A 27942-nucleotide genomic window follows, 5' to 3' on the forward strand; every position below is an offset into this window, starting at 1 on the left:
TGATTCCTCCCTCTCAGAAAAAAATTGTTAAAATTAGCACAATTTATTTCAAAAGCACCCACAAATATGAAAGTAGAAGTATACATTAAGCTTCTATAAACTGAACTTCCCTTAAGCTATTCTTTTAATCAACTTTAAGCATTTGATACAATTAGTTTAAGGAAGCATGTGTCAGAATAGCACTATTAAACTGCTTTATAAAGTGACAAACACATTTTAGAAAGAGGTACTCTAAGCTTTTTGCTACCAGTCAGGATCCTGAACCACTTTTTGCATGGTCCTACTTTTTTGCTTAATTCGATCTATTTTTTCTTTCTTAAGAATCTTCCGAGAAGGTACCTGTTCTAATGGTGCTCCCCATGAATGAACATGGTGAAGTCATTGTCGCGGTTATACATGTCAGGGTAGACAATAATTAAATCTGTATAAGAGAAACCTTCAAGTATTGTACTCTCAGAGACCTCTCAGTACATTTAACATTGAATTTTCAGCTGGATCCTTGTCAAGTCAAGCCAGGTAAGCTGGATAATTTCAGGCCCAGGTGCTGATAGTGGTCAAGCATGTAGAAATACTGCCAGCTCTGACAGCCAGGAGAAACGGAACAAGTTTATTCTGAACTTACCCCCCGATTTTTAAAAATCTTTCTAACTTGGCGCCTTGTAATACATTACGAAAATTATATATCCATATCCTTAAAAATACCAGAATTGAAAGCTGAAAATCTTATTCTTTTGGACTATTCAGATCCAAAGAACTACAGTTTAGAAAAGGGGAAATAAGTTTTTAAAAAGTTTATTTCTAGTCCTGAAGGAACACAATTGAGTAGAAGTCATCAAATACAGCAGTTAATGTCAATGTAACAATTAAATAGAACAGGATTAAATTAAAAATAACAGGTGACATAAAATTTAAAAAGGCAAGCCATTCTCTTAATTGCATTTCCAGCTACCAAAATAAGGGATGGAAGGAGGGGGAAATAAGGGCTAGAGTCTTAGCCAAAGTTGAAAGTTAAGCCAAAGCGAGATCCGTTTTTTTATGTGCGCGTCTACATTTACCACAGTGGCTTTGCCAGACTGTGCCATAAACGTGGTGAGGGGGTTAAAATGTGTATGTATATACATACGTGTGTAAAAATAAGGGACTTCAAAAAATTTGTGGAAAAATTCTATTTCCCAGTAACTTTTTGAAGCACCATTGTGGTGCATGTGTTTCACACATGCATGGAAAAACTGCTTAAATACTTATTATGGGGCAGTGGAGATAAAGCAAATGTTTTTTTTTTATATTACCATGAAATTCCACTTTAAAAAGACCAAAGTGACTCTCTCTTTGGAGGATTTTAGCTATCTATAATCGAATGTGCACTTTGGACACTTCAACCTGGCAATGGTGTCCATGGAAGCCCTGGTGGTGCAGTGGCTCTGAGCCAGGCTACTGACCATAAAGTCAGCACTTTGAAACCACCAGCTGCTCCCCGAGAGAAAGGCAGGGCCTTCTACTCCTGAAGAGTGAAAGTCCCGGAAACCCACAGGGGCAGTTGCACCCTGTCCTACAGGGTCACTATAAATTAGCATCAATTCAATGGCAGTGAGTGAGATGGTGTTCTTGGCATATTTTTTTAAATTGTGGGTTAAGAGTGATGCAGATTCTTTAAGCAACTGCTTTTCTAACTATAGTTAATTACTGCCTGATCTGATCTAAAATCCTTCTGGCTAAAAATACAGAGTATAAAAACAAACCAGTATTTAAATGCCCCTTACCAAGAAATACTCATAGGTAATCTTAAAATGCTTGTTGAAAAGGCACAGGTTCATTTAGGACTGGAAGTTATAAGATAAAATTTAAGCAGCTTGACTATTTGTATGTGAAAGGAAGCAGGTTCCTGCTGCGTGTCAGGCACTCAACACATGGAGAGAGAGCTGGGTTAGCCCTGGTTTCTTTCGTTGTTAGTACAATTATTAGATTACTACTTCCGGTAGGACAAAACCGTCACTATTTTCATTGTTTCCCAATTTTAGAAGCCCAAAAAGCATCAAAAAGAACAAGAGGAGCAGGTAACTTTAAGACCTCTATGGTCTAAAATAAATAACTACTCTATAATACTATCCCAATAGCAGAAGACGACTATGGTACTTTTTAGATTTAAATGAGAATCTTCATTATAAAGTAGTGGCATAAAGGTGAGTTCAAAGGCAATTATCAAAAAAGCATAAATCTCAATTCAGATATTATTGTTCTCAACAAGATCAGAACCTTTTAATTTAAAATTAACTAATAAATCACAATTCCATATTGCATTTGAGATTATTTTTGCTTAAAAATGACATGTTTCATAATTAACCAAAGTATTATCTCAACTACAGGTTAGTCAATGCAAGTAAATAGAGAATAAACCACAGTATAGCTCCCTTAACCGAGGAGTCAGCTTTTAATGACAAAGTCCGTTGCCAGCAATGGACGTGCAGGGAACCATCAACAAGTTGTACATACAAATCCTCAACTGCTTCTACACACTTACGTGTCCTTTGCTAAGTCACAAGCATAAAAATGGGGCACTGGCACTGTATTCAATGAATATGGTCATTATGATCCGTCTTACCACCTAGTGCAGTGGTTCTCAACTTGTGGGTTGTGACCTGTTTTGGGGGGGGGGGGTTCCAACAACCCTTTCACAGGGGTCACCCGATTCATAACAGTAGCAAAATGACAGTTATGAAGTAGCAAGGAAAATAATGTTATGGTTGGGGAGGTCACCACAAGAACTGTATTGAAGGGTCGCGGCATGAGGAAGGTTGAGAACCGCTGCTCTAGTGGGTTTTCTACTTCATTGGCATCTTCTTTATCATCTATCCACACAACTGTTTACCAAGAAAGTGCAAATATGGAGGCCAAGAGGCACTGTAGCTTTCCACCAGAAAGAACCCAGTTATTTCCAGAAAGTCATTTAGTAAAATCTGTGTAGGTCAACATAATCCAGAGAAACATGAACTCAATAATCAATTTGACAATAGTGCACTAGATGTTTCATGACTTTTTTAATCATTTTTTTATAGAACTTCCCTAAAAACAGCCATTTCTATCTTTATTTCTATTTTCCTAACACAGTCCCAAACATCCATGACTCACAATCTGTACTACTGCAGCTGGCAGGGTGGTTTGAAGATGTTCACTGGGAAGAGATGGTGGGAATCAACAGTCAGAACCGAACCCCAGCTTGCTCCCTTCTATAAGGTCCGCTGGGATTCCAGAAGGGACAACCTGTCCTCCAAATGCAAAACCAAACAATGATAGGAGGAGAGAGGAGCAGACGGGAGAGGCGAGAGTACTCTAGTAATTAACACAACAGTTAACAGACCTTAAAAAAAAAAATCACTGTCATTACTATCATCAAGCACATTTCACTTTCATCTTTTTTTCTCTAGTTTTCTTTTTCAAATATTATCTACTCAATTCAAAAAAAGACTAAAGTAACACAATTATCTCAGATAATCCATGAATTCATCTGGATAACGACTCTGTCACTTAAGGTTGCTTAGCCACTGAGATGTTTCTCTATGGTTTACTGTATATCTCAATGTAGATGTTTTGCTCTTTTCATGAATATAATCTCATTGAATTACTTTTCAGTTCACCAAGGTTCAAGTCTCACATGATCTCTGCTACCTTCAAATATTTTTCTTCTTTAAATTGATTGGGGGGGAGGGGAGGCGCAGCAGCAGCTGGTGGCTCATGGGATGAAGGAGAAGGGAAAAGTTAACTTTCAAATTCTGAAAATTCAGTGGTTATCCTATTATTTCCCACTGGGGGTAGGGGTGGAGTTAATTAAAACAAAAACAACCTAAGCCTAAAATTACAACATATACAGAAATTAATTTGCAAAATAAAGGAGGAAACTGGGGGTGGGGTAGGGATGGGAGCAAAGGTAGCGGCACCAACCAAAGTAAAAAAGCCCATGCTGGAACAAGAACATGTCACTTTGGTTCCAGAAGTCAAGTCTCAAGAGGAAACAGGAAGAAAGGAAGACAAAACTTAAAGGACAAATAGTCAATGGGATTCTTTTTTTTTTTTTGACACATTGATTTAGTTATAAATATAGATTATTAGTCTTCTCTCTATACATGTAACAAAAGCCAAACAACTCACTACCATGAAATTTCTGAACGGATTCTTTCACATTTGTTAAAAAAGGTAAAAATCACATACTTTCCCCTTTTCAGTTCAAGTTCTGAACTGAAACAGTACATGTAACAGTCAGTACATGTAACAATTATGGGTCCTAGCATCTACATAAAGTTAAACCAAATGTAGCCCCTTTACCAAAATACTGAGCTTTGTAACTTCTATCACACTTGCCTTGAATTTAGGCATGAGAAAAACTCCTCAACGCAACTCAAAAAGAGCAAGCCAAGGGAAGAAACAAAGCTGGGAAGAAGAAAGTACGATGGGCAGCTGAAACAAATACTCTGAAAACTCGAATGTGTCATTCAAGTACTGAAAACATCCCAAAGGTGACCATGAATGGGATCTGTTACAATGAAGTCAGTAAAATAAAATAAAATGCAAAATCTCAAGCATGATAGATGGCCAGGATGGGCTGGCTGTGTGCCAAGAGAGATAAGGCAAGTGATTCAGTCCACAATTCCTTTTGGACCCAAAGCAGGGGTTCATTTCAATGTCAAAATTCTTTTTGCTGTTGCTGCAATTTTCTCTGGGTTGTCTTCAGGGAGTTACTTGCTTTTTCCCTTCCATGTTATGAAACCATTTCTTCCAACCCCCTGAAAATAGTAGTACTTTTCATATATTAAAAGACTTCTTTTAGAAAATGGATGAAAGAACGCGAGGCGGTGGCAGCGGTGTTAACGGTTACTCTTCATTGCTTCTTTAGCCGCCAAGATCAGTGGCGTCAAGCTAGATAAAGGCTTGGCCAGTTTCAGGAAAGGATGCTGCCGGGGGAAAGAAGAGAAACGTCATCAGTTTAGATGTGCACAATCTTTTCTTTCCATCAAGCCCAAGGACAACGTTATGGATCTTAATTTATTTAATTATTAACACATTTTAAGAGTTGTATTCAACCAACGGAGCCAACATGTCACTTTGATAGTTGAAAACTAGTCTTTAATGTTCACAACATATAGTTACATGACCCCTGCCGGCATTCTGAGAACTGATAACATGTGAAAATTCATCAATATAGTATTATCAGTCTTTTATTTCTAGCAGTTGAATTTTAAAGTGCAGCAGCTGCCACAGTGATGGTGATCAATTAGTAGTGAAAGTCAGTTAAACACAACAATAATGGAAACTTTATGTTGACTATTCCAAAGGCACAGTTTCCAAATTTACCTGTAACAATTCTTTGGCTGAACCCCTTTTCTCCACATCCATTTCCAAACATCGGTTTAAGAAATCCCGAAATATTGGGGAAAGTTTCTCTGGATTCTGAAGTTCTGGGGTTCCATTAGTTGCTATCAGGTACAAGGCCTAAAAGTAGAGCATCTTTTGTCATTATTAAGGTAGAGTACATTACATTTACTTCTTCAAATACAATCACTATAAATACCATATATACTCTTGTATAAGTTTTTCAGCACATTTTAAATGCAGTTTTTGTGGTAAAATTAGGTGACTCAGCTGATATTTGGGAATGCAGTTTTTGTGGTAAAATTAGGTGACTCAGCTGATATTTGGGTCACCTTATACTCAAGTATATATGATATTAAAGTATTAAAATGAGGCCTATTATTGTCTATACCTATTTACATGTTATTATTCCTGTTATGATTAGATGTTATATTTGCTGAAACCTTTTCACACCCCTTTTCCCCAATCAGAAATAGCTTCCTTTATGTTGTGGAGAGAAATAAAATTACAATGCATAAAAGGTATAAAAATGACCTCAACTCTACCATCAACATACATGTGATAGAATGTCTTCCCAAATCACAGATTTCAAAACAATGGGATTTGCTGAAAACTCTTTAAAACAAAAACAATTGTTATATCATGATCTCAAGATACTAATGGACTACATTTACATAACTAATAGCTGAAGTGAATTAAAGTACATATTGATGTTTCATAATTCCATCAAAATGTCATTGTATTCTTTATGTACTCCTTTAAGTTTCTAGAGGCAACATTATTTAATATTAACTATTTTTTAGAATAGTTTCCTCTATTATTAACATCTTGTGCAGTGTGGTTCTTCTGTTGCAACTGATGAACCAGTATCAGCAAAAGCCCGAATGTCAACATTAAGGTTCACTTTTGGTGTTACATACGTGAACCTTAATGTTGACCACCATGTGGGCTTTGTTACATGCATTTATCCACCATTATGGTACCATACAGAATAGTTTCCCTGCCACAAAAATGCCTTGTGTTCTACCTACTCACTCTTCCCTGGCTCTACACCCTGGCAGTCACTGATTAGTTGACTTTCTTTATAGTTTTTGCCTTCTCCTGAATCAGACAGGCGAAAACGTACAGTAGGTAGACTTTGCAACCAGGCTTCTTTCACTAAGCAGTGCGCATTCAGGATGCATTCATGCCTCTGCACGGTCATGATTAAGAACCCTGGTAGCACTGAACTGTTAACCTCACTGTTGGTTGCTCAAAGCCACCAGCAGCTCTGAGCAAGCGCGACTAGCCTTTCTACTCCCATAAAAGATGTACAGTTTTGGCAACCCTCCATAAACTCGCTGTGAGTTGGAACTGAGTTGATGACACTGTGATGGGATGAATACTCCATGATGTGATAACCATTTATCTACTTACCTACTGAAGGACATCTTGGTTGCTGACAATTATGAATAAAGTTGCAATAATCATTCATTTGCAGGTTTTTGTGTGTACATTTTTAGTTCACTTGGGCAACGATCCAGAAGCATGGTTGCTGAGTTATATGGTAAGATTATGCCCACCATTACTTTTGTAAGACACTGCCAAAGAAAGTGGATGTACCATTCTGCATTTCCACCAACAATGAATGAGAATTCTGGTTACTTCCAATCCTTGTAAACATTTAGTACTGCCTGTTTTCTTGGGAGTTTACCCACTGTAATAGGTGTGTAGTATTATCTCATTGTGGCTTTACCCTACAGTTTCCTAACAACATGATGAGTGTCTTTTCACACGTCTACTTGCTTAAATGATGAAATGTCTGTTCAGACCTTTTGCCAATTTTTAAATTGGACTGTTAATGAACTCATGAATTTTAAAGGCTCATGATATATTTTTAGAAAAGGTCCTCCATCAGATTTATTTTATCTATAATCTCTCCCAGTCTGTGGCTTGTTTTCCTTCTCTTAGTACCTTCTGTGAAGCAACTTAAATTTTAATAATGTCCAACTTGGGAATTTATTTTCTTTCTTTCATGGATAATGCTTTCATTACTGTTATCTAAAAACTCATTGCCAAACCCTAAGTCACCAAAATTTCCGCCTGAATTATTTTTTAAGGCTTCTTTCTGCCTGGACTGTTATGAAAAGAGGGAGTGGGAGAGAGGAGAGGATACCCAAGTGATATACAAAGCATTAAAGTATGAGTGTGCCCATTTTCAAATGGCCTAAATTCTCATTACATATTACCTCCAAACTTTTCATTTAACTTATTTGTTTTGTTTTTAAAGTGGCAGCCTGCTATCACAATCAGATACTGTGAAGTCAGATCGAAAACCAGTCATTGATAGTCATCGATCTTCATCCAATTCCTGTAAATCACACAAGTCATGGCATTTCGCCCCTATTTCCTTGGATAATTCTATCTAAAGACAATACCATTGCCATACCTACAAAACCAACCCATCGTTAAGTCAACTCTGATGCACAGTGACCTCATACGGCAAGTAGGACTTCCAGGGCAGTTACATAATCTCCTGTCAACTTCACAGGGGTGCCTAGCCAGTCAATCAGGTCATAGCTAACGAGGGAGGCCTCTGTGTGGGCATGACTTTATCCTGAGGATTTAGGGAACTCCTGTCTTCCTCACTGGAGGCAGGACACAACTCTCTGCTTCATCTTCCTGCTGACAAGCCACATGGAGCTATGCTGATTGCAGCTAGAGCCCTGGAGTTGAAGAAGCCATGTGGAGACCCACGTCAGCGCTGAGATGCTTCCACTGCCACTGGATCTACAAGTCTTTCCCACTGGCCTGTGATCTTCCCGCATTTGACATTATTGCACGACTGCGTAAATCTGAAGAATTTTATAGACTGGTATCAGACATATGGACTAATATCAGACTTATGGTCTTGATCTAGACTGGGCTCAGCTGTTTTCTTAATATATAATTGCTCTTTTATAGAAAGCTTTTTCTTATACACGAGTGCCTGGGATTTGTTTTTCTAGTTAACCTAGACTAAAACACTACCCCACCCACAGGATTTCCAAGGCTGTAATATTTAGGAAGCAAGATTACCACACCTTTCTCCTGTGGAATGACTGGTGGTTCAATCCACCAAGCTTTCTGTTAGCAGTTGAGTACCATGACCACTCCTGACCAAAATATCATGAACAGAATTCACCAGCTCCTCCTCAGGAGAAGGAAATGGCAGTCTGTTCTCCTAAACAATGCCAGCTTACCTACTCAAAATTACTCACATTTTTTTGGAATATACACTGCTTTACAAAAACCATTCAAAAGTGATCTTGTTCATTTGATAGTCCTCATCCCCAACAGAAAAATAATTCTAAATCTTTAAAAAGGTGGGTGGTTTGGAGAGGACGGATAGACAGGAGTACGGCTAAAGAGAAAAGCTTCAGGGCCACAGCAGAGGCCTAGAACATTGGGGGGTCAAGGGGGAGATGACTCATTCTTTGCTAATATTCTCTCACAGCCTGTCCATAGTAATATGGACATCAACAATATGGACCTACCTACTTTTTTTTTAGTAGTTTGTTCAAACCCAATTACAGACCTGCATTTGATTGCTTTGCCTTTTAAAATCTAGAATAGCTTCCTTCTACCTTTTCCTTTCATAAAATTGACTTGAAGTGAGCTATTTTCCCAAAGACTGCTTCCTTCTGGATTTTTCTCATTGTATTATTTTGCTCCTTTGTTTCTTAAAAAGTAAGAACTGGTTTTGAACTGGTTTTTAATTAGGTCCAAAGCAAACACTACAGCAAGAATTAATAGATGATTCTACTTGATACTACTCCATTAGAAGGCAGATGGTATCGATTATTCCAATTTTAAGGATTCTAAAACTGTGATAAAGTTCTTTATTTGCCCTTGAAGCACCAAGTTAATCTGAATGGGGGAAGAGGTGTGTGATACTATGAAACCTTACAAATAAAAATTTCCCTCAACATTTAACAATTTTAGAACCACAGCTGATCTTACCTTTATCAATTAATGGTTACATAATGAAAATCTTCTAATTCTGTTATTCTTTCTACACTATCAGCTGACACTGTTCTATAAATAAGAATTCTCACTCATTTAGTGGGGCTTTTGGTTATTTTGAAGTGCAGTTCCTACTAGAAATGTATGATCAATCATATTTTTATCCTTTCAATCGTCAATTTTCAGGGCAAGGTCTTGGTAGAATAAACCCACTGCCACTAATCAAATGGATCCCAACGCATCTTTGAGATAATAAACACTACACTCCCTCAGAAGCAACCCAAAGGGGGCCCTCTAAAAGACCCTTCAATTTCCAACTTTCTACTCTGGGACTTAATCTGTGTTAATGATTGTAAACCTAGAACTCATAGTCAATCCCCCAGCTCCATTATGAATCCCATATGGCTCTGCCGGTTCCATTTCATGATATTTTTTCACATCCATCAAATTCTTGAATCATTTGTATTTTCCTCTGGAATTCAGGCAGTTATCAGCAAAATCCTTAAATAATAAGGGGCCTCAAAAAGATGTGGAAATTTTGAATGAAAAGATCATGGTATTTTTCATAAACTTTTTGAAGCCTTTAGGCTTAATCTCTTCTCAAACATTCCCTTTCTGCACATCCCCTCATCCTCTTCCTTTTCTTGATCTATTAATCTTTTCTTAATCCTTTCCCATAAGGATTCTTCCAGTGCTGTTTTCTCCCACACCACTGGGTCTGGAGAAGTATCTTTTGGGCCCCTCAATGTCTCTTTGAGATCTTTAAGCCCCTTCTTCTCTATAACTTACACTTTGAAATGCATATCTTTGTTTCTAACATCCACCCACAGTGATAACCAACTGTTAACATCTTTAATATCACTCCTGTCATAATCTGCAACTTTAATAGTTTCTTGACCCTCTCCTTTCAGATGTTCTTGCCCATACATAGTTCACTTCAGGCTATCTACACATGACCATTCCCTGCAATTTATCAATATTTACTCTGTCAATTTCCACCTCCTCCTATCTTTTCCACCAATGCCAGCAATTCTTGACTCCACCCCAGTGCTAAAGAGCTGATTTTTGACTCACTCCAAATCCCATGGAGCTTCTCAACACTTCCAATTCCTTTCATGCAATCACTCCCTTGACATTTGCATCTAATTTCTTAAATGTTTTGAAGTTTTTCCTGTAAGTCTATAGTCGTATTTAAGGTGCTCTGGTGGCTGCTAATTGAAAGGTATGGGGTTCAAACCCACCAGTCACTCCTCAGAATAAAGATGAGGTTATCTGCTCCCCTCAATTTTTAGCCTCAGAACCCTGAAGTGGCAGTTTTATTCTATCCTTTAGGGCCTCTAGGGGTTGCAATCAGCTCGATGGCAGTGGGTGGTAGTTGTATGTATATATTTTTAAGCTTTCTCTTGATTTGTGGGTGGGGAGGGGCACTAAGTTTATTTAGAGACACTCCACAAACCAAAATTCACCTTTTAAAAGTGTACAATTTCATATTTTTTTGGATAGTCACAGGTTGGGAAACCATGATCAATGTTAAATTCTAGACAATTTCATCCTTACAAAATTAAAGCCATGCCTGCTAGTAGTTACTCCACATAGACCTTGTGTACCAGATTGACTTTCTGTCTCTACAGACTTCCCTTTCATTTAAATGACTTTCTGTGTCTGGCTACTGTCACTAATATTTTTAAGGTTCATCCACATTATAGCCTGTATCACTACTTCAATCCTTTTTGTGGATGCCAATTCATTGTATGGGTATAACATATATTTTGTTTATCCATTCCAGCTAATGGACATTTGGGTTGCTTCAGTTTATTGAATATTGTAAGTAATGCTGCTAAGATTATGAGATTTTGTGCAGAAATATGCTTTCAATTCTCTCAGGTAGATATACACTCAACACTGGAACTACTGGGTACTGCACTGGACAAATCTATTCTTTTGTTTTATTTAATAAATCTTTTTATTGGGGCTCATACAACTCTTATCACAGTCTGTACATACATTGATTGAGCAAAGCACCCTTATACATTCGTTGCACTTGTCATTCTCACAAATCTATTCTTTAAAGTGTCAAAAAGTAAAGATATCACCTGGGGGACTATGGCATAAAGGCTCTACCCAAAGCCGAGCTATTTTCAATCACCTCATATGCATGCAATGACTATGGTAGACTAAAAAAAGAATTGATGACATTCGACTATGGTGCTGTTCAAGAATACAGATTATACCATGAGCTGCCAGAAGTAGTATAGGTGGTATGCTCCTTAGAAGCAATGCTGGTGAGACTTCATCTCGTATTAGACACATTATGAGGAGGGGCTAGTTCCTAGAGGATATCAAGCTTGGTAAAGTAGAGACAGCAAAAAGAGCTACATTCTCAATGAGATGACTGACACACTGGCTGCAGCAACAATGGGCTCAAAATGTTGTGAAAAAGGCACAGAACCAGGCAGTGCATCACTCTAATGTACATAGGGCCGTTGTGAGGTGGAGGAGGCTCAGGGACATCTAGCAACCACAAGATAACGCTAAGTTTGATTTTTTGAAGAGCTGTCAAATTGTTTTCCAAAAACATCTGCAATATTTAAGACCTCACTAGTAATGAGTGCCCCAGTTTCTTATTGTCTTTATTTTAGACTGTAACAATTCTAGTAGGTATAGCTCATTGTGCTTTTGTTTTTACCAAATACAGTTTAAAAGAAGGAGAAAAAAAAACACTCCAAACTCTTCAGTTAAGCTGCTGGGATACTTCATTTTAAAAGTACACTGACTTCCTGTATCTCGGGATTCTCACTCTTCCATGTAAACACGGGCTTTAACATCACATAATTTACCCTCTTCTCTGTACCTTGGGGTACATAGGCCAAGACTCAAAGTTGATGACCTACGAACCAGTATCTCTAAAGTCAGTAAATTGCTACTTACATATAGCACTAGAAACCAAAAAGCCTACTAAAGCTCCAAAGTCTTTACTTAACACAATTAACTCTGTAACTGGAAGCAAATGATTTTTAAATGATTTTAGCAGAGTGAGAGCTGAGATGAGTTCTATCAACTTTGTATCTTAATCTGGGCTAGTGACTGGCACAAGCAGGTTCTTAATAAGCATTTTATCCTTAAAGCAGGCTGGTGTTGAATCAGTCTTACCCGCAAGGGATTTTCATTGAGGTATGGAGGCTCTCCTTCTACCATCTCTATAGCCATAATGCCCAGAGACCAAATGTCCACTTTAGGGCCGTAAGCTTTCCGTGTAACCACCTCTGGTGCCATCCAGTAAGGCGTTCCAACCATGGTACTTCGCTTGCTTTGCTCAGGGGTGATCTGAGCACAAAACCCAAAGTCGGCTATAAAACAAAAGAAATTGTCTCGAATTAATGGTTCCTATGGATCCCTTTATCAAGAATTCATGTAAAATGACAGAAAACTGTGTCCCTTAAAATATGTGCCTCCTTGATTGTACTATGTTCTCATGGGCTTAGCACTTAACATATTAAAGACCGGATATTTTTTTACCAGCTTACCCAAGTGGCTGGATATTTTTTCGGCTGTAGGTTTTTTTGGATTAAACCATAAATGGGTGTATAACTCATCAACTTTTTAATCATATTTATGTATAACTTTCAGTTTTTGACTATAAGATATCTAACAGTATGAAACAATTATTTTGCAATGTGTGCAGAACATTATTACTTTCATGAACTATAATCTTCATGAAATTATAAACCTCTTGTGAAAATAATCAACACAATCCATATTACTTTGAAAAATTAGAAGAATGAGAGCTAAGACTTTCTTCATGATTTTTGTGTAATGGGAGACCACTTGAGCGATTTAGGTAATTTTTTACATTTCACTGAGGTTTGATCATGATAAGTGCACTACTCACTGCAAAACAATTAAAAAAATAATTATTTGATTTAACCAAAATGCACTACAATGCTAAGTAAACAAAAAGAACATGAAGACAATCGAGTCTGATACATTCACCACTGATGTAAACACCTAAATAGACGAAGTAGTTAAAATATATCTAAGCAGATGGCATCTGAAGACAGCATGTAGAAATCACGAGTTATCTTGTGATTAGTCCGTAAGTAAACTCGGGATCCGTCCGCAATGTGTTAAGTAATGATGGCACTCGTCAGTTACACAATGATGCAATCATCCTCAGGATATGATCTGATGTGAAGATTGATACCAAGCAGATCTCTAAGGGATGCTGGCCAACAGATGATGAGCGGAGATAAAGACCTTGCCCTATAGACAGGATAAACCTCTCCCCTAGAGCTGGCATCTGAATTTGGTCTTTTAGCTAAAGTGGGAATGAATAAATTTCTATTTATCCATCCACTTGTGGTAGTGCTGTTAAAGCATTAGCTAGCTAAGTCATCCTTTGCGCTAAGCAATGTCTTGAGTTTTAATTTGTAGAAACCTCAGGTGTTCTTGAATCTTCCAGCGTGCAGGGTTAACACTGAAAGAGGGTATAGCCAGCAATGTACAGCAACAATTCAGAATTTTTTCATGAACTGTATCATGCCTAAGTCAGATTACTCGAGAAAATTATTTATATGAGATCTTTTCCCCTTGTCATTCCTGCAGTCAGTCACACAGCCCTCCCCTGACTAGGCCAGGGTCTACAAACTCCCAACGAATGCCAAACAGCATGATGAAATGTCTAGTCCAACAGGCAGGAGAGACAAATCCAAATTTATGTCTAAAAAGTAGCATCAACACTGAGACAATCCCAGGCACTATTCCCCAGTGCCTTACATTTTTAATCCTCGGAAGAATTCTCAGGGACGACTTTACAAAGGAGAAAATAGGCCCAAAGGATTAATTTGTCCCAAAGTTACTCAGCAAGTAGTGGCACTTCTGGTATTTAAAGTCCGGCTGTTCCGCTTGAGAGTAAATGTTCCTTACTACTACATGCTTCCCACTCCATATATTAAAGCATACAAATATACATTGCACAACTGTTTTATTAAACCAAGACAGGAAATTTTATCACAGACATTTACTTATATATGTTATATACATGTGTGTTCAGTATGTTACTCACTAAGTTTCACTGATCCTTCCATTCCCAAAAGGACATTGTCACTTTTGATGTCTCTATGGATCACCTGGTTAGCATGTAAAAACTCCAGTGCCTGTAAACACTGAACAGAGGAGAGACACCCGTCAATGAACAGACCCTGGAAAATCTAAGGGAGGTTCATGTTCAGTATAGGCCGCAGAACTCCAACACCTATATTTATTAAAAGCCCACAAACAATACCCTCTCATTTGTAAATATAAGATGCTTTAATTAATTCTTCCCTCCCTGTCCAGAGATACTAGTAAATACTGTAGCCACTGCAATGAAACACAAGAGTGTCAAGGTGATTTGAGAGGCGAGGGGCATGAAGGCATTTTGCAGCTTACTGTTGTAGAAAAAGCTGACTTAGTCATACTGTAAATACGCTGTTTTCCAAAATTCAACTCTTATAAAACCTATGTAATAGTACATTATAAGAAGTATAAATTCAGAGAACACTATGACTAGTCATATCTCTGCTACTGATTAATTAAAATTCTTAAGAATATCAATTTTCAATGTCTCGTTTAAAAAATGGATGGGGCCACATAACTTCTAGGACTTAGCATTTTGTAAATGTATACAGGCTCTTTAGAAATATTTTCTATGTGTATATGTATATATATATACCATATTGGATGAAGGGGGAAGTGCAGAGTGGAGACCCAAGGACCAAGTGTCGGCCAATGGAGATCCCCTCACAGAGGGGTTTAGGAGAGGAGATGGGTCAGTCAGGGTGCGAGGTAGTACCGATGAAGAACACAGCTTTCCCCCAGATCCTGGATGCTTCCTCCCCCCAACTACCATGATCCGAATTCTACCTTGCAGGACTGGATAGGGCAGAGGTTGTACACTGGTACATATGGGGGCTGGAGGCACAGGGAATCCAGGGTGGATAACTTCAGGACCAAGTGTGTGAGGGGCGATGCTGGGAGAAAGGGGGAACTGATTACAAGGATCCACATGAGACCTCCTCCCTGGGAGATGGACGGCAGAGGGGGGGGGGAGGGAGACTCCGGATAGAGCAAGATATGACAAAATAACAATGTATAAATTATCAAGGGCACATGAGGGAGGGGGGGAGCGGGGAGGGAGGGGGAAAAAAAAAGAGGACCTGATGCAAAGGGCTTAAGTGGAGAGCAAATGCTTTGAGAATGATTGGGCAGGGAATGTAACGATGTGCTTTATACAATTGATGTATGTATATGTATGGATTGTGATAAGAGTTGTATGAGCCCCTAATAAAATGATTTAAATTAAAAAAATATTTTCCACACTAAGGATAAATTTGTGATCATTCTCATTTGAATCCAAGATTAAGAAGTCTAATCAATATAAGCTACTGGGAAGTGTGTTAAGATTCTGGGTGGTCTGGACCCATTCAGCCTGCTCTCATCAACGTGATAAAAGACCCATTTTGCTCCATTTCTTCTATATGCAGTTGGACATCAGTGACCTGACAATTACTTTCTTCTTATGTCACATTTCAGAAAGCACTGAGTCAAAGAGTGAAGAGAAACCTCTCATCCCCTCAAACACTACAACATAATAGGATTGTCTAAACTGTGCTTGCCCCAATGGTTTTAAATAGCAACTGCATATGTAAATAATAAACTTGGAAAAAGCAAGCTATACTTTATTTCTTACTCTTATCAGAGTAGAACAAGTAGTCTGGTCCATCATTTTTGAGAAATAAAAATAAAAAATAAGGACAAAAACAGATAAACATTGTATCACTTCTAGATGTTATACATCTAGATGTTATCTTCTACATCTTCTAGATGTTAAGTAGATTTCCGAAAAGGACCAATCTCTAGAAAAATACTTTAACATATAAGTAGAAAACATTTTATCATAAATTTTCTATTTTGGCTTTTGAATAATCCAAGTTAATAGCCATTAGAAAAATTCCTAAATCACAATAAATAATATCATTATTAAATAATGAAAAAACAAAGAATAGACAAATTCTTAAGGTTATACCAGCTTTTAAGTAATCAAGTTATATTCATAACTATTAATTAAGTTATTTCCTTCTCTCTTGAAAGAAGGCATAATTAAAAATTGTCAAAAGATATTTTATAAACATCTTAATAAATACTGAAAAATAAAAAACACCCCACATATTATATATGCTATTCTTTTTTTTTTTTTCCATTGTGCAACCCACTTCAGTGCCTTAAGCCCACCAGGTAAAACCAGGCAATGGTTCGGGGTGACAGTTTGCTTTGGCATGGGACACTGTGAGAGGCCCATGGGAACGGACCTGCCACAAATCCAAACCCATGCACTATATGCTATTCTTACAAGAAAGTTTTATAATTCATTGCTGAATGCTAAATCATCCAACATCCAATACAATCTTACACAACTTCTACTATCAGATATTTATCAATCAAAAGAAAAGCATTAACAAGTTGATATGAAGAAAAAGATAGTTTTTGACATAGAGCAAACTGGTGGAATTCTATTGGTGTAAATATTTATCTAGGTCATTCAATAATTCACCTAAAGAAACAGCTGGATTTTTCACATTCAGTGAGGTCAATACCATCAGAAACTGACTTACTGAAATGTATGGTCAATCTGCCTCCTGCTTTATATGAGTTTTGGTTTCTAGTAGTGAATGGTGTGTTTCTAAAAACAACCTATTTTACTCTCAAAAGTGTTCTAGTGTGGATAAAAATTTATGATGTGGGCAGTTTTTCACAGGTCCTCACTTTGTTCTGAACTTATTTTACACATAAAGGGCACACAGATGCCTTCCTTGCAGAGAATGTGTACAGAGGAAGTAACATAAATGATAAAAATTAACCTGTGCAGGAAAACTCTTTTGGATCTCTTGTAAACCCACATCATCGTCACAGCATATCAGGAATGGAGTGCACCCACCTCTCTGCACACAGCAGCAATCTGTGCTTCATCCATGCAGGTCTCTGTTACAACATCAGTCAGTGACCCGCCAGCCAGGTACTCCATTACCACAAACAATTCATCTCCCACTAGGTAACTAAAGTAGAACACATAAAGTATATTCACAAAATTTTACTTCTTCTAAACACAGGGCACTTTAAAGAACTTCACTGCCAACTTTAAATTCTGCTACCTTCAGTGAGCCAAACCAAGTCACACTTCTTGGCATGTAGTCTATTCACAGTGACCCTATATTGGGTTTCGGAGAGTGTTAAATCTTGACAGAAAATAAGCTCATTTTTCTCCCATAGAGTGGCTGATAGGTCTGAAGTTCAATGTGTACAGCACCGCACCACTAAGGTTTCTCATCTTTGGTATGAACCACCTATCACAACCCTTCAGGACAGAATAGAACTGCCTCTTTGGGTTGCTATAACTTGTTCAATCTTTATGGGATCAATCAGCTTCATCTTCTCTCATACAATGGCGGGAACCTCAGCAACTCAATGAGTAAGTCGTTATACCACCAGAGCTCCTCATTCAAATATTAAGGATCTTATTAAGAAAACTGAGGCTTGAGAGCCAAGATGAAATTGGGAAAGCTATCCCCATTCCTGTTCCTGGGTTCCACGTGTCATGAGCTTTGGGGAGGAAGCGGGTACCAATTGCAATGAATGGCACATAATAACACACACCCCTCCAGGGGGAAGAACAACAGAAACCAGAGGGGAAGGGAAACAGCGATCAGTGTGAGATATGAAAACATAACAATCTATAATCTATTAAGGAGCCATTGGGGGTGGGGGTGGGGGGAAGGAGCTGACACCAGGGCTCAAGTTAAAAAAAAAAAGTGTTTTGAGACTGATGACGGCAACAGATGTACAAATGTGCTTGGCACAATGGATGTGTATATGGATTGTGATAAGAGTTGTATGAGTCTCCAATGATTAAAAAAAGAGTTGTATGAGCCCCCAGTAAAATGATCTTTATAAAAATGAGAAAGCTGTGATTAAAATAGGTTACAGCAAATAAAAAGTAGCGATATCCATTAAGATGATCCTGAATTATTTAAAATTATGCCCATAATTTCGAGTGTTTACATATAGGCTGTTTTAATTAAATCAAGCCTACAGCAGTTTTAGTGCTATTTTATAGATAAAGAGATCAAGGCATGGAAAAGTAAAGCAGCTCATCCAAGGTCACGGATCAAGTATATGAAAACCAGAATTTGAAGCCAGGTATGAATGATTCTAAGGCCTATGGTTTATTTTAACCATCAATCTACAAGGGCTTAAAATCTATTTTATGAAGCATGAAAAGGTAAATTTTAGTTTAAATCTTCAAGTACCTGGAAAATGTTTATTGAGATGACTCCCATAACTAGAGTTGTCTAAAGTGGTATTTTTTATTTTCCCATTATAACCACACTTAAATATGCAAATAAGAAAATAATCTCCTGCCCCAATATAATCACTACTATAATTAATTCAGTATCCATATTTTACTCACTCATAAAGGAAGTTATTAAACATAAGTAAGTAACAGACAACACAGTTATAATAATTTTATATTCTTCTTTTTGGTCTATTATTTAACATAAATTCCTAAGTTAAACAAGTTTTAATATACGTATGCTCTGCTCATTAAGACCATTTGAAAATTTAAAAAATGATCTAAAAGTTTGAAAGACATGTGGCAGTCACCTTTCTCAAATCAAGACCTGTGTCACAGTCAACAATTCCATAATGGTTCTGCTTTTGATCAGCTGCAACACATACAAGTACCAGCAGCAATAACCAGTGCTTATTTCTCTTCTGTCATCTGCCAAATGATGTCCAGGGAGAAAAAGGGCCTGCCAAACCATAATGTGCTATTGGATCTCTCCTCTTTCTCCTTCAAGTATACTTCTCTGCATTGATGCCTTTGTCCAAGTTGCTTAAGTTACTAAACCCCTTAAGCCAAGAAGCTTAACACTTTATTCTTGTATTTTGGAATTATTCAAAAGTACCTGTCTAAGAAGTTAACTATGTTGGGATTCTTCAATTCTTTCATTACCAGAATTTCATTAATGATCAATTCCTTCTTGGGTTGTTTCTGTAAATTTATCTGTTTAATAGCAACCTATAATGGAAAAAGAATTTTAAAATCTCAAAACATGTTTTCCGGTTCTTTAAGAAAATTTACTATACCAATCAGTCCATTAATTAATTGATTTATTGTATATATATTATATAATGAGATCATAATTTGCTCATAGGTAGTCCTTTTACTCACACAGTGCCTATGCCCAATATTTTGAAATACATAGATGCATCTAAATATCTCAAGGCTTCTTTTAAAGTTGATTAACCACCCCAAGGTCAGCCCAGTATCACTCCAAGGCTGGGAAAGGAACTGTTTGCATTTATTGGTAAAACCAAATTAGTAATCACTTCTTTGTACTCTTTAAAAAGATAACTCATTTCTAAGCATATACTTAAAAAAAAGATATAAATTTTTCTCACCTTTGTCTAGTTTTTCCCTATATTAAAAGCTAACAGCTATATTCAGAAATATGAAAAATAAGTGAAAAAGGCTACCTCCTGTCCCAATGCCACATCTGTAGCTGTGAAAACTGTACCAGAAGCCCTAAAAGGAAAAGTGACACAATCAGATACAAGATTTTCAATTCACTATTGTTCTTCACATCCAACGTTTACACTTAAATAATGAACTAGAGAACAATTAAAACATCAAAAAAGAAGTGTAAGAGGCAATCTTGGTAGCCAAACCAGGTTAGAAAACTGTCACAAATGAATTTAGAAGTACTAAAAGCTATAAAAGAAAAAGATAATACACTCCCATGTATGCGCTTCCCAGCCTAAGACGTAAAGCATTATAAATATATGTGGAGGTTGGTTCCTCTGTGTTCTTGCTGATGATGGCATCCCCCTTAAAAAGGACCTGTCTTGGTGCTGCTCCAGCCTACATTTGATGCCCAGCATTTCCACACATTTCTCTACAGTACAGTTACTTAGTATGTAGGTGCAGCTTCCTATACAACGTAAGTTTCCAAACCTGTTAGGCCTATTGCCTCCTTTCCAGGGGAAAAAAATAAATGAGTACTACCTGGCAATAAGAAATGCATCCTATAGCTCATAATCCAGAATAAAATGAAGGCAACTGCTTTTGCTTTAGTACCCTCAGGAGGTGGGAACACTCATGTTGGGAAATGCTGCTAATAATGCCAGGCATAATTTATTATCATTACTATTAAAATATCATTTTATTAGGGGCTTTTATAATGATCCATATATCAGCTGTATCAAGTATATTTGTATATTATGTTACCAGACGTAGTTTTAAACTTCATATAAAGGATGAAGGAGCTTCAGAAAGTTCATGGAAAAATTCTATTTGCTTTAAATTTCATTGTTCTTTGATCTTTTGGAAGGGGTATCCCCACAAATTGGATTTTTTTCCAGTTATGTATTTAAATTTTTTTTACCTTCAAAGTACTCTCCACTACACTTAATCCATTTGTCAAATGGATTCTTAGAAACATTTTTCAAAAACTCATCTCTTTGGATGGCTGACAGCACCTCATTTTTTTCTTTACCTCTTCTACATTGTCTTTCATGTCCCTCTTCAGTTGTGGGAACAAAAAGTAGTGGCAGGGAGCGAGGTCAGGTGAGTCAGGTGTGTGGGGCAAGAGAGGCATGCTGTATTTTGCCCCAAACTGGCTCATTGAAATGGCTGTGTGTGCAGGTGCACTGTCATGGTGAAAAACAAAACCAGTCTCCAAACTGCCACAAATCAGGCCTTTTTTTTGCACCCTGTTTTGCCATCTTTTCAGAACTTCTAAATAGAAAGCTTGATTAACAGCCTAACCTGGTGGAACAAACTTCAAATGCACTTGACCCCTTCACATCAGAAAAACAAGTGATCATCATCTTGATCTTTGATTTCACAATGAGCCTTTTTGGGTGAGTGACGATGGTGTCTTCCACTGGCTTGATGGTTGTTTGATTGTTGTCGTCTTGTCACCAGTAATAACCTTGGGAAAGAAGTCTGGGTTGCTTTGGAGCTGTTCTTTCAAAGCACAGGATGTTTTCAGTCAACACTCTTTGCTGGTCAGTCAAAACCTGGGGCACAAATTTTGCAATGGCCCTTCTCATTCCCCATTTTTTTCATTAAAATTCACTGAAGTGAGTTTTAAGATAGTCCAGATAACTTCCCCATCTCTTCAATGGTCCCTCATTGGTCTTCCAACACATTTTGTTGACATTTTCATCCATTCAGGAAGTTGACAGACATCCAGAAAGAGCTTTGTCATCAATCAACATCTCACCTCTTTTGAAACGAGAAAACCACTCATACACTTGCGTTTTTCCCATAGCGCTGCCCTTGTAAGCTGTGCTCAACATCATAACAGTTTCTGCGGCACTTTTCTGGAGCAGCTGCATGCTCTTAAAATCGGCCACCACAAAAAAACAAAGTTTGAGCAAAAATACTTTTATAAAAAATTCACTGTGACCAGAGAGAACCTTCCCAGGCGATGCCCCGAGTGCACTAACTCAGAGCGAGTTGCTTGATGCTCACCTAGCAGGAAAAATTTTTTGTTTTTTGGGGGTACCCCGCTCATACGTCTTTCTGAAATTGGCTTTCCTTTAATTCAACATTGCATTTGCCACAGTCTTTCATAAAAGTTATTGTTTATTCCATCTTCACCTGCTACACAAATATATCATTTATCAAGTACAGTTTTAAAAAGACATTCTTAAGGATGTTTTCAAAAAGGGATTATAATCTCTTTCCAAATCCACAGGACTGTTTCCAGAGATTAGTAACATCAAAAAAATTCAGATGATTAATGGTTATATGTATGAACTGTGATGAGTTGTATGAGCCCCCAATAAAATGACTACATGAAAGATTTGCCTAGAAACAATAGCTTCCCATTTTAGACTTTTTGTTTAATAAAGGAGCCTATGATTTTGTAGTAATAAAAAAATTCAGATGCTCATTTATCCCTGTTATAGACTGAACTATATCCCCCTAATTTTGTATCACCTTGCCTAGGTCATAATTCCCAGTATGGTGTGGTGGTCTTCCATTCTGTGATATGCTGGAAATCCATGTTTCAACCTCTATAGGTGTTAAAGAGGTAGGATCCATGTAGAGTGTCATGATGCGCTTACATTGCACTTTGTATCTTATAAAAGATCAAAGATGGAGGAACTTGACTACCACCAAGAAAGAGTCATGAGCGGATGTGTCCTTTGCACCTGGCCCCTGTGCTGACAAACTACTAAACCTAAGGCGAGACACATGGAAATTTTCAGGGGCGCCAGATATTGAGACCTTTCCCTAGAACTAGCACCCTAAATTGAACTTCTAGCCTCCTAAACTATGAGTAAATAAATTTCTGCTTGTTAAAGCTATCTACTTTTGGTACTTCTATTACAGAAGTATTAGATAAATCAGACAACCCCCAAGTAGGAAAAAAAAGCTCAGTGGAGTTTATAAAAACCCACATTAGACAAAAAAAAAATCAGATAAAATTACACTATCTTTTCATTGCATAAAATCTAGCAGTGTACTATCTGTAAAATATATTTGGCATGGCAATTTTTCATACCAAAGAGGTAATGATATTTAATAAGAAATAATAAACAATAATATAAAATAAAAACGAAGAGGTTTTTAAATGGTATCTTGAAATAACTGCATTGTTATTACATATTTACACACCAAGGGTACTACTCTTGGTATAGTATTAAGTACTCAAGGCTAGTAGGCCACAAAGGTAATAATATGTAGTACACGAAGGAAGTATTATGTACTGTGGTAATATAGTCACAAATACTTACCCTTGTCCAATTTTTTCATATCTTGTGTATTTTTTCTTGGGGTCACCTATGCTGACAATAGTTCCTGTTTTCAATTTTAACAACAAAAATGGGAAGCTTAGTCAAGCATTTTGAAATTGTAAACTAACTTTTATAGCACTATTTCCTTTAATATGTTCTACTTGTTTTAAAAGTGATTTTCTAGTATTAAGTTTTAAAACTAGTGTTTCAAACATATAACAATTTACTAACAGAAATGACACATATGATATCCAAATGAATAACCCCTAAATGGCTCTCCCAATGTCATTTATCTCCACCATGCTTAAGAAACCACTTATTACAGTAAAGACTACTCTACTACAAGCTGATAAATCTTTTAATAAGTTTCACAGAGTCAAGCTAAGGGACAGGTTTTAAAATTAGGGTGCCACATAAAATTAAGAGCAATCTACTATCAAGGGAACGGATGGTCAGTGAAAGCCCAAAAGACATCAGCAGTATCCGCACTTGGACTAAAGCCCCACTCGACTTCTCCTGGACCACGGTCTAAGATGTGAATGGCCTTGCTCTCAGATAGAATGCACTGTTAAGTGGATTCATGTAGATATACTTAAGTTTAAATTTAGCATCTTGTCATTCATTTTCCCTTTTGGTCCATTCTTAAATTTGTTCTAACATATTATTTTCTGCTTCTTTTAGACTGACATTTTTCTGTGTTTTGTTGTAGTTGTTGGGGGTTTTTCTTTGTATGATTCTCTTTATATGAAATCCAAGAGAAATAAATCTATAGAAGCTGGATTAATAGTTTCTCAGGGTTATAGCAGGGGGGCTAGGGGGAAATAGGGACCTACAACAAGGAGTACAAAAAGTGAAGAAAATGTTCTAAAACTGATCTGTGGTAATGATTGTACAATTCTTTTAAATATATTTAAATAATTGAATTGTATGATATATAAATTACATGCCAAAAAAAAAACCTGTTGAAAAACAACAAAATGCTATCAAGCACAGTTCTCCCTGACACAAATGGACTCGACATGAGAGAGATCAAGCCCATGACAACTGGTGTAGTGGAGTACGGAATTCCAGAATAAACATACTAGGCAATCAAGGGCAAATAAATAAAGAACATAAAAGTTTTTAAAAATGTGTGCTTTTCCTTTACCCTTTTAGGCTAGTTCTTTTTTTAATCTTCAAACTGAGAGTTCTAATGGCTTTTTAATCATATAATACCTCTACTCTCTCCTCTTCCTGGCACCATGCAGATTATTTATTTTTTTTACATGCAGATTATTTTTAAAGCTTGATCCAGGACAATGATAGTTATAGATTACAAACCAGAACAGATTTTATGCCCACACACATAACTATACAGAAAGGTCTCTATCTTATTATTAGGGACTTCTTGTAGGCTTATTTTGAGAAAGTATCCACTAAACCAAGGCCACCGCTGTTAAGGTGATTCCAACTCACAGCTCCCACATAAAACAAAACTAAAACTCTGCCAATGACGCTATTCCGACTGAGACTGTGCATCTGTAAGAGAGCAGTTTCATCCTTCTCCCAAGTCACCACTTGTGAGTTTTATGCACGAACCTTGGGGTTAACAGTCCAATGCCTAACCTAGAGCACCAGCCGGGCTCCTTAGCAACCCTATCTCTTCTATATAGTCAATATCGACTCACTGTAGGTTTCTGACACCGTGACTATTTACTGGAGTGGAAAGCCCAGTCTTTCTCCCACGGAAGCTGCTTGTGGTTTTGGAATGTGGATCGCAGCCCAACATGTAACCACTATACCTGCAGGGTTCCTCAGGAAGCCTATAGGTAAGCATATATGCATAAATAATTCTTATAATATTTCCAACTATCAGATTTGGCCCTTAGTGGCTATAGTAATGGCCACTAGTCAGCATAGGCTTTCCTTTACCTTGACTACCTACCCAAGCACAGATTATCATTTTGCATTTACTAGATTTCAGTTGAACCTACTGTTATTTTAAGAAAGCAATGAATGTATTATTATGTTATCTTATTCTTCATGCATTAAGTCAAAACACATGGTATGAATTAAAATCCACCTGAGCCAGAGGTTTTAAGAGCTATGAACATTTTAATAATAAGACAAAATGTAGGCAACATACTTAATTTCTCTGTAATCTCTTCATCTGACATCTTGGTCTTCTTTTTCTGTTTGTCTGCAGACTTGGCACCACTATCCACAGTAGAATCACCAACCGGTGAAGGAATAGGGTCAATTACAGACCGTGTGTAAATCTGGAGAGGCAGATAAAGATTAGATAAAAATCAATTTCTGATCTGCTTACTGGGATACTGCTGAGTTCTTTGATTTTTAACCCAAACTAAGTGATTTCTTCCACTGTTCTACAGAAAGAGTATTTTTGGCATATAACAGATCTATAACTAGTATAATCTGTAACTAGTAAAAGATCTGTAACTGTAAGTATGAAACCCTTTTACTTTTGTACATCATGCTAACAATGTGGCAAAATTTATGTTTTTGCTACATAAAATTGTTTTTACACAAGTTTATTTCTACTATTTCATTTCAAACAGAGTACAGGCAAGAGAGGCCTCTACAATTAGATCAGGATGGAGCAGAATTCAAAGCCGTCAACTTCACAATTAACTGTGCTCTGAGCTCCTCACATGACCCTGCCCGAACCTTGCCCACAGTGGACTAGTCCTGGGTATGGGAGGAAGGATGGAATCTGAGCTCTTTCCTGCAGTCTCAGCAAGGATCTTGCCTGTTCAACATAGGCATGTCACCCTCAGCACTCTCTTGAATGGCATCAAGGCTGAGATAAACATAAAATGGGAGATGAAATATACATGAGGGGGCACTCCGCCCCAAATAAAAACAAAACAAAAGAACTGGAATTGTTCTGGGTGGTGCTGAGCTTTCATAGTACCCATATTTCCTGCTAGGTGAGCATCAAGCAACTTGCTCCGAGTTAGTGCACCCAGCGGCTCGCCTGGGAAGGTTCTTTCTGGTCACAGTGAATCTTTTTCATAAAAGCACTTTCACTTGATCCTCATTTTTTGTGATGGCTGATTTAAGACAACAGTGTGTGGCTGTGATGTGGCTTTTCTCATTTTAAAAAAGGTGAAATGTCGATGGATAACAAACCTTCTGGATTTGTCAACTTCTCAAACGGACAAAAAATGTCCACTTGTAGTACATTCCATCAGGTCATACTCTTAATCAAGCTTTCTATTTAGAGGTTCTGAAAAGACTGCGTAACAGGGTGTGACACAAAAGGCCTGACTTGTATCAGATAGGGGACTGGTTTTGCCACCACAACAATGTACGTGCTCAAACAGCCATCTCAACGAGCCAGTTTTTGGCAAAAAAACAGCATGCATGTCATCCAAACATGAGTTTGAAAAATGTCTCCAAAAATGGAATCTCAGATTTTACAAATGTATTAGGTGTAGTGGACAGTACTTTTAAGGTGATAAAGTTGTTTCGTAAAAAAACTAAAACAGATAGCTTTGAGAGGGAAAAAAAATTCCGGGATTTTTGGGTAGCCCCCTCATAATTTAAGTAAGAAATGAGATTACTAAAATATTTTTTTACGCCTGAAAAGCTTTTAAAAATCATTACAAATTATCCAATGTACAATATAGATTGCTCTTTTTCAAAGATGCATGCACAAACACAGCCATTCAGTGATCAAGTACTCACTGATTTGGTATGGTTCGGTCGTGGGGCAATAGCAGGAGGAGTTGCCTCTTCATCATCAAAGTCTTCGTCTGTTACTGCCGTGGACGTTTCTGAACCTTTTGTGTTTAGCTGCATTATTACATGAGCAAAGTAAGGAAGACAAGTCAAATAAAAGTAAAAACAAAAGTTAAAATATGACTAGCTATTCTGTAAGTATACTGGAGAAAATGGATTTTATAGCTAATTTCAATGTGCTAAAACCTCATTAGTTCTACTCTGGATCATGGTGGTATAATGGACTGATTACAAGTTAGGTTGCTAACTATAAGGTCAGCAGCAGTTCAAACCCACCAACCACTCTGGAGGAAAACTGAAGCTGTCTGTTCCCATAAATTGGCAACTTCAGAAGCCCACAGGGACAGCTCTATTCTGTCCTATAGAGTCTTATGCACTGTAATAGACTAGGTGGTAACAAGTTAGGTTTTGGAGTGTTAACCTAATGGTTTTAAACGTAAAGATAATTCTAGAGTTACAAATTCTAGACTATAAGAATGTAGTAAAGCTTACGAAATCAGTACACATAATATATAACATTATTAAGAGAATTATTTACACTCTTTTATCAAGCATACAGAATCTTGGTGTTGTAGTTAGGCTGCTAATCACAAGATGAACAGTTTGAAACCACCAGCAGCTCAACAGGAGGTAGACAAGGCTTTCTACTCCCATCAGGATTCAATCTCTGAAATCCATAGGGAAAGTTCTATGTCCTGTGAGTCGAAATCAACTTGACGGTAGAAAACAGAGTAGAAAACGCATACATATACAATGAAAACCATCAGTTTACTTGTGAATAAAAGATGGAAAACATAGATCATCTGGGGTTTGTAGAAGTTGGAGTCAATTTGGGTCATTTGAAAGAGAGTCACCAGAAGAGAGGGTGACTAGTGAAGCAAAGGGGAAAGATCTTTCAAAGAGCTCATTTTTTTTTCTCCCCCCTCTCGCCTCTGGAAGTCCCGAAGAGCTCATTATCAGCCAGGTAGATAACGTAGATAATACACATGATCTCATTTAGTCCTTAGG

The 27942-nt window shown here is 37.4% G+C and overlaps 1 protein-coding gene and 1 non-coding gene across 2 annotated transcripts in view; both read right to left on the reverse strand.

Annotated features, from left to right (window-relative positions):
* Window positions 1–2409: 2409 nt before the first annotated feature.
* Window positions 2410–27942, reverse strand: part of PAK2 (p21 (RAC1) activated kinase 2) — an 89032-nt gene continuing 63499 nt past the window's right edge. Inside the window, exons 6-15 of the mRNA XM_075556250.1 lie at window positions 26881–26988; window positions 25316–25448; window positions 23191–23254; window positions 19918–19966; window positions 19347–19459; window positions 17318–17435; window positions 14408–14507; window positions 12496–12692; window positions 5344–5481; window positions 2410–4943 (exon numbers count right to left, since the gene is read on the reverse strand). Of these exons, the coding sequence (XP_075412365.1) occupies window positions 4857–4943; window positions 5344–5481; window positions 12496–12692; window positions 14408–14507; window positions 17318–17435; window positions 19347–19459; window positions 19918–19966; window positions 23191–23254; window positions 25316–25448; window positions 26881–26988 (1107 nt within the window). The 3' untranslated portion in view covers window positions 2410–4856. The remainder of the gene's footprint in view (window positions 4944–5343; window positions 5482–12495; window positions 12693–14407; window positions 14508–17317; window positions 17436–19346; window positions 19460–19917; window positions 19967–23190; window positions 23255–25315; window positions 25449–26880; window positions 26989–27942) is intronic.
* Window positions 16581–16714, reverse strand: LOC142455848 (small nucleolar RNA SNORA42/SNORA80 family). The gene has a single exon (XR_012785963.1). It is a non-coding gene; the product is annotated as a small nucleolar RNA SNORA42/SNORA80 family (small nucleolar RNA).

Source organism: Tenrec ecaudatus, chromosome 8 (assembly GCF_050624435.1).
Source record: "Tenrec ecaudatus isolate mTenEca1 chromosome 8, mTenEca1.hap1, whole genome shotgun sequence".
NCBI classification, from domain to species: Eukaryota; Metazoa; Chordata; class Mammalia; order Afrosoricida; family Tenrecidae; genus Tenrec; species Tenrec ecaudatus.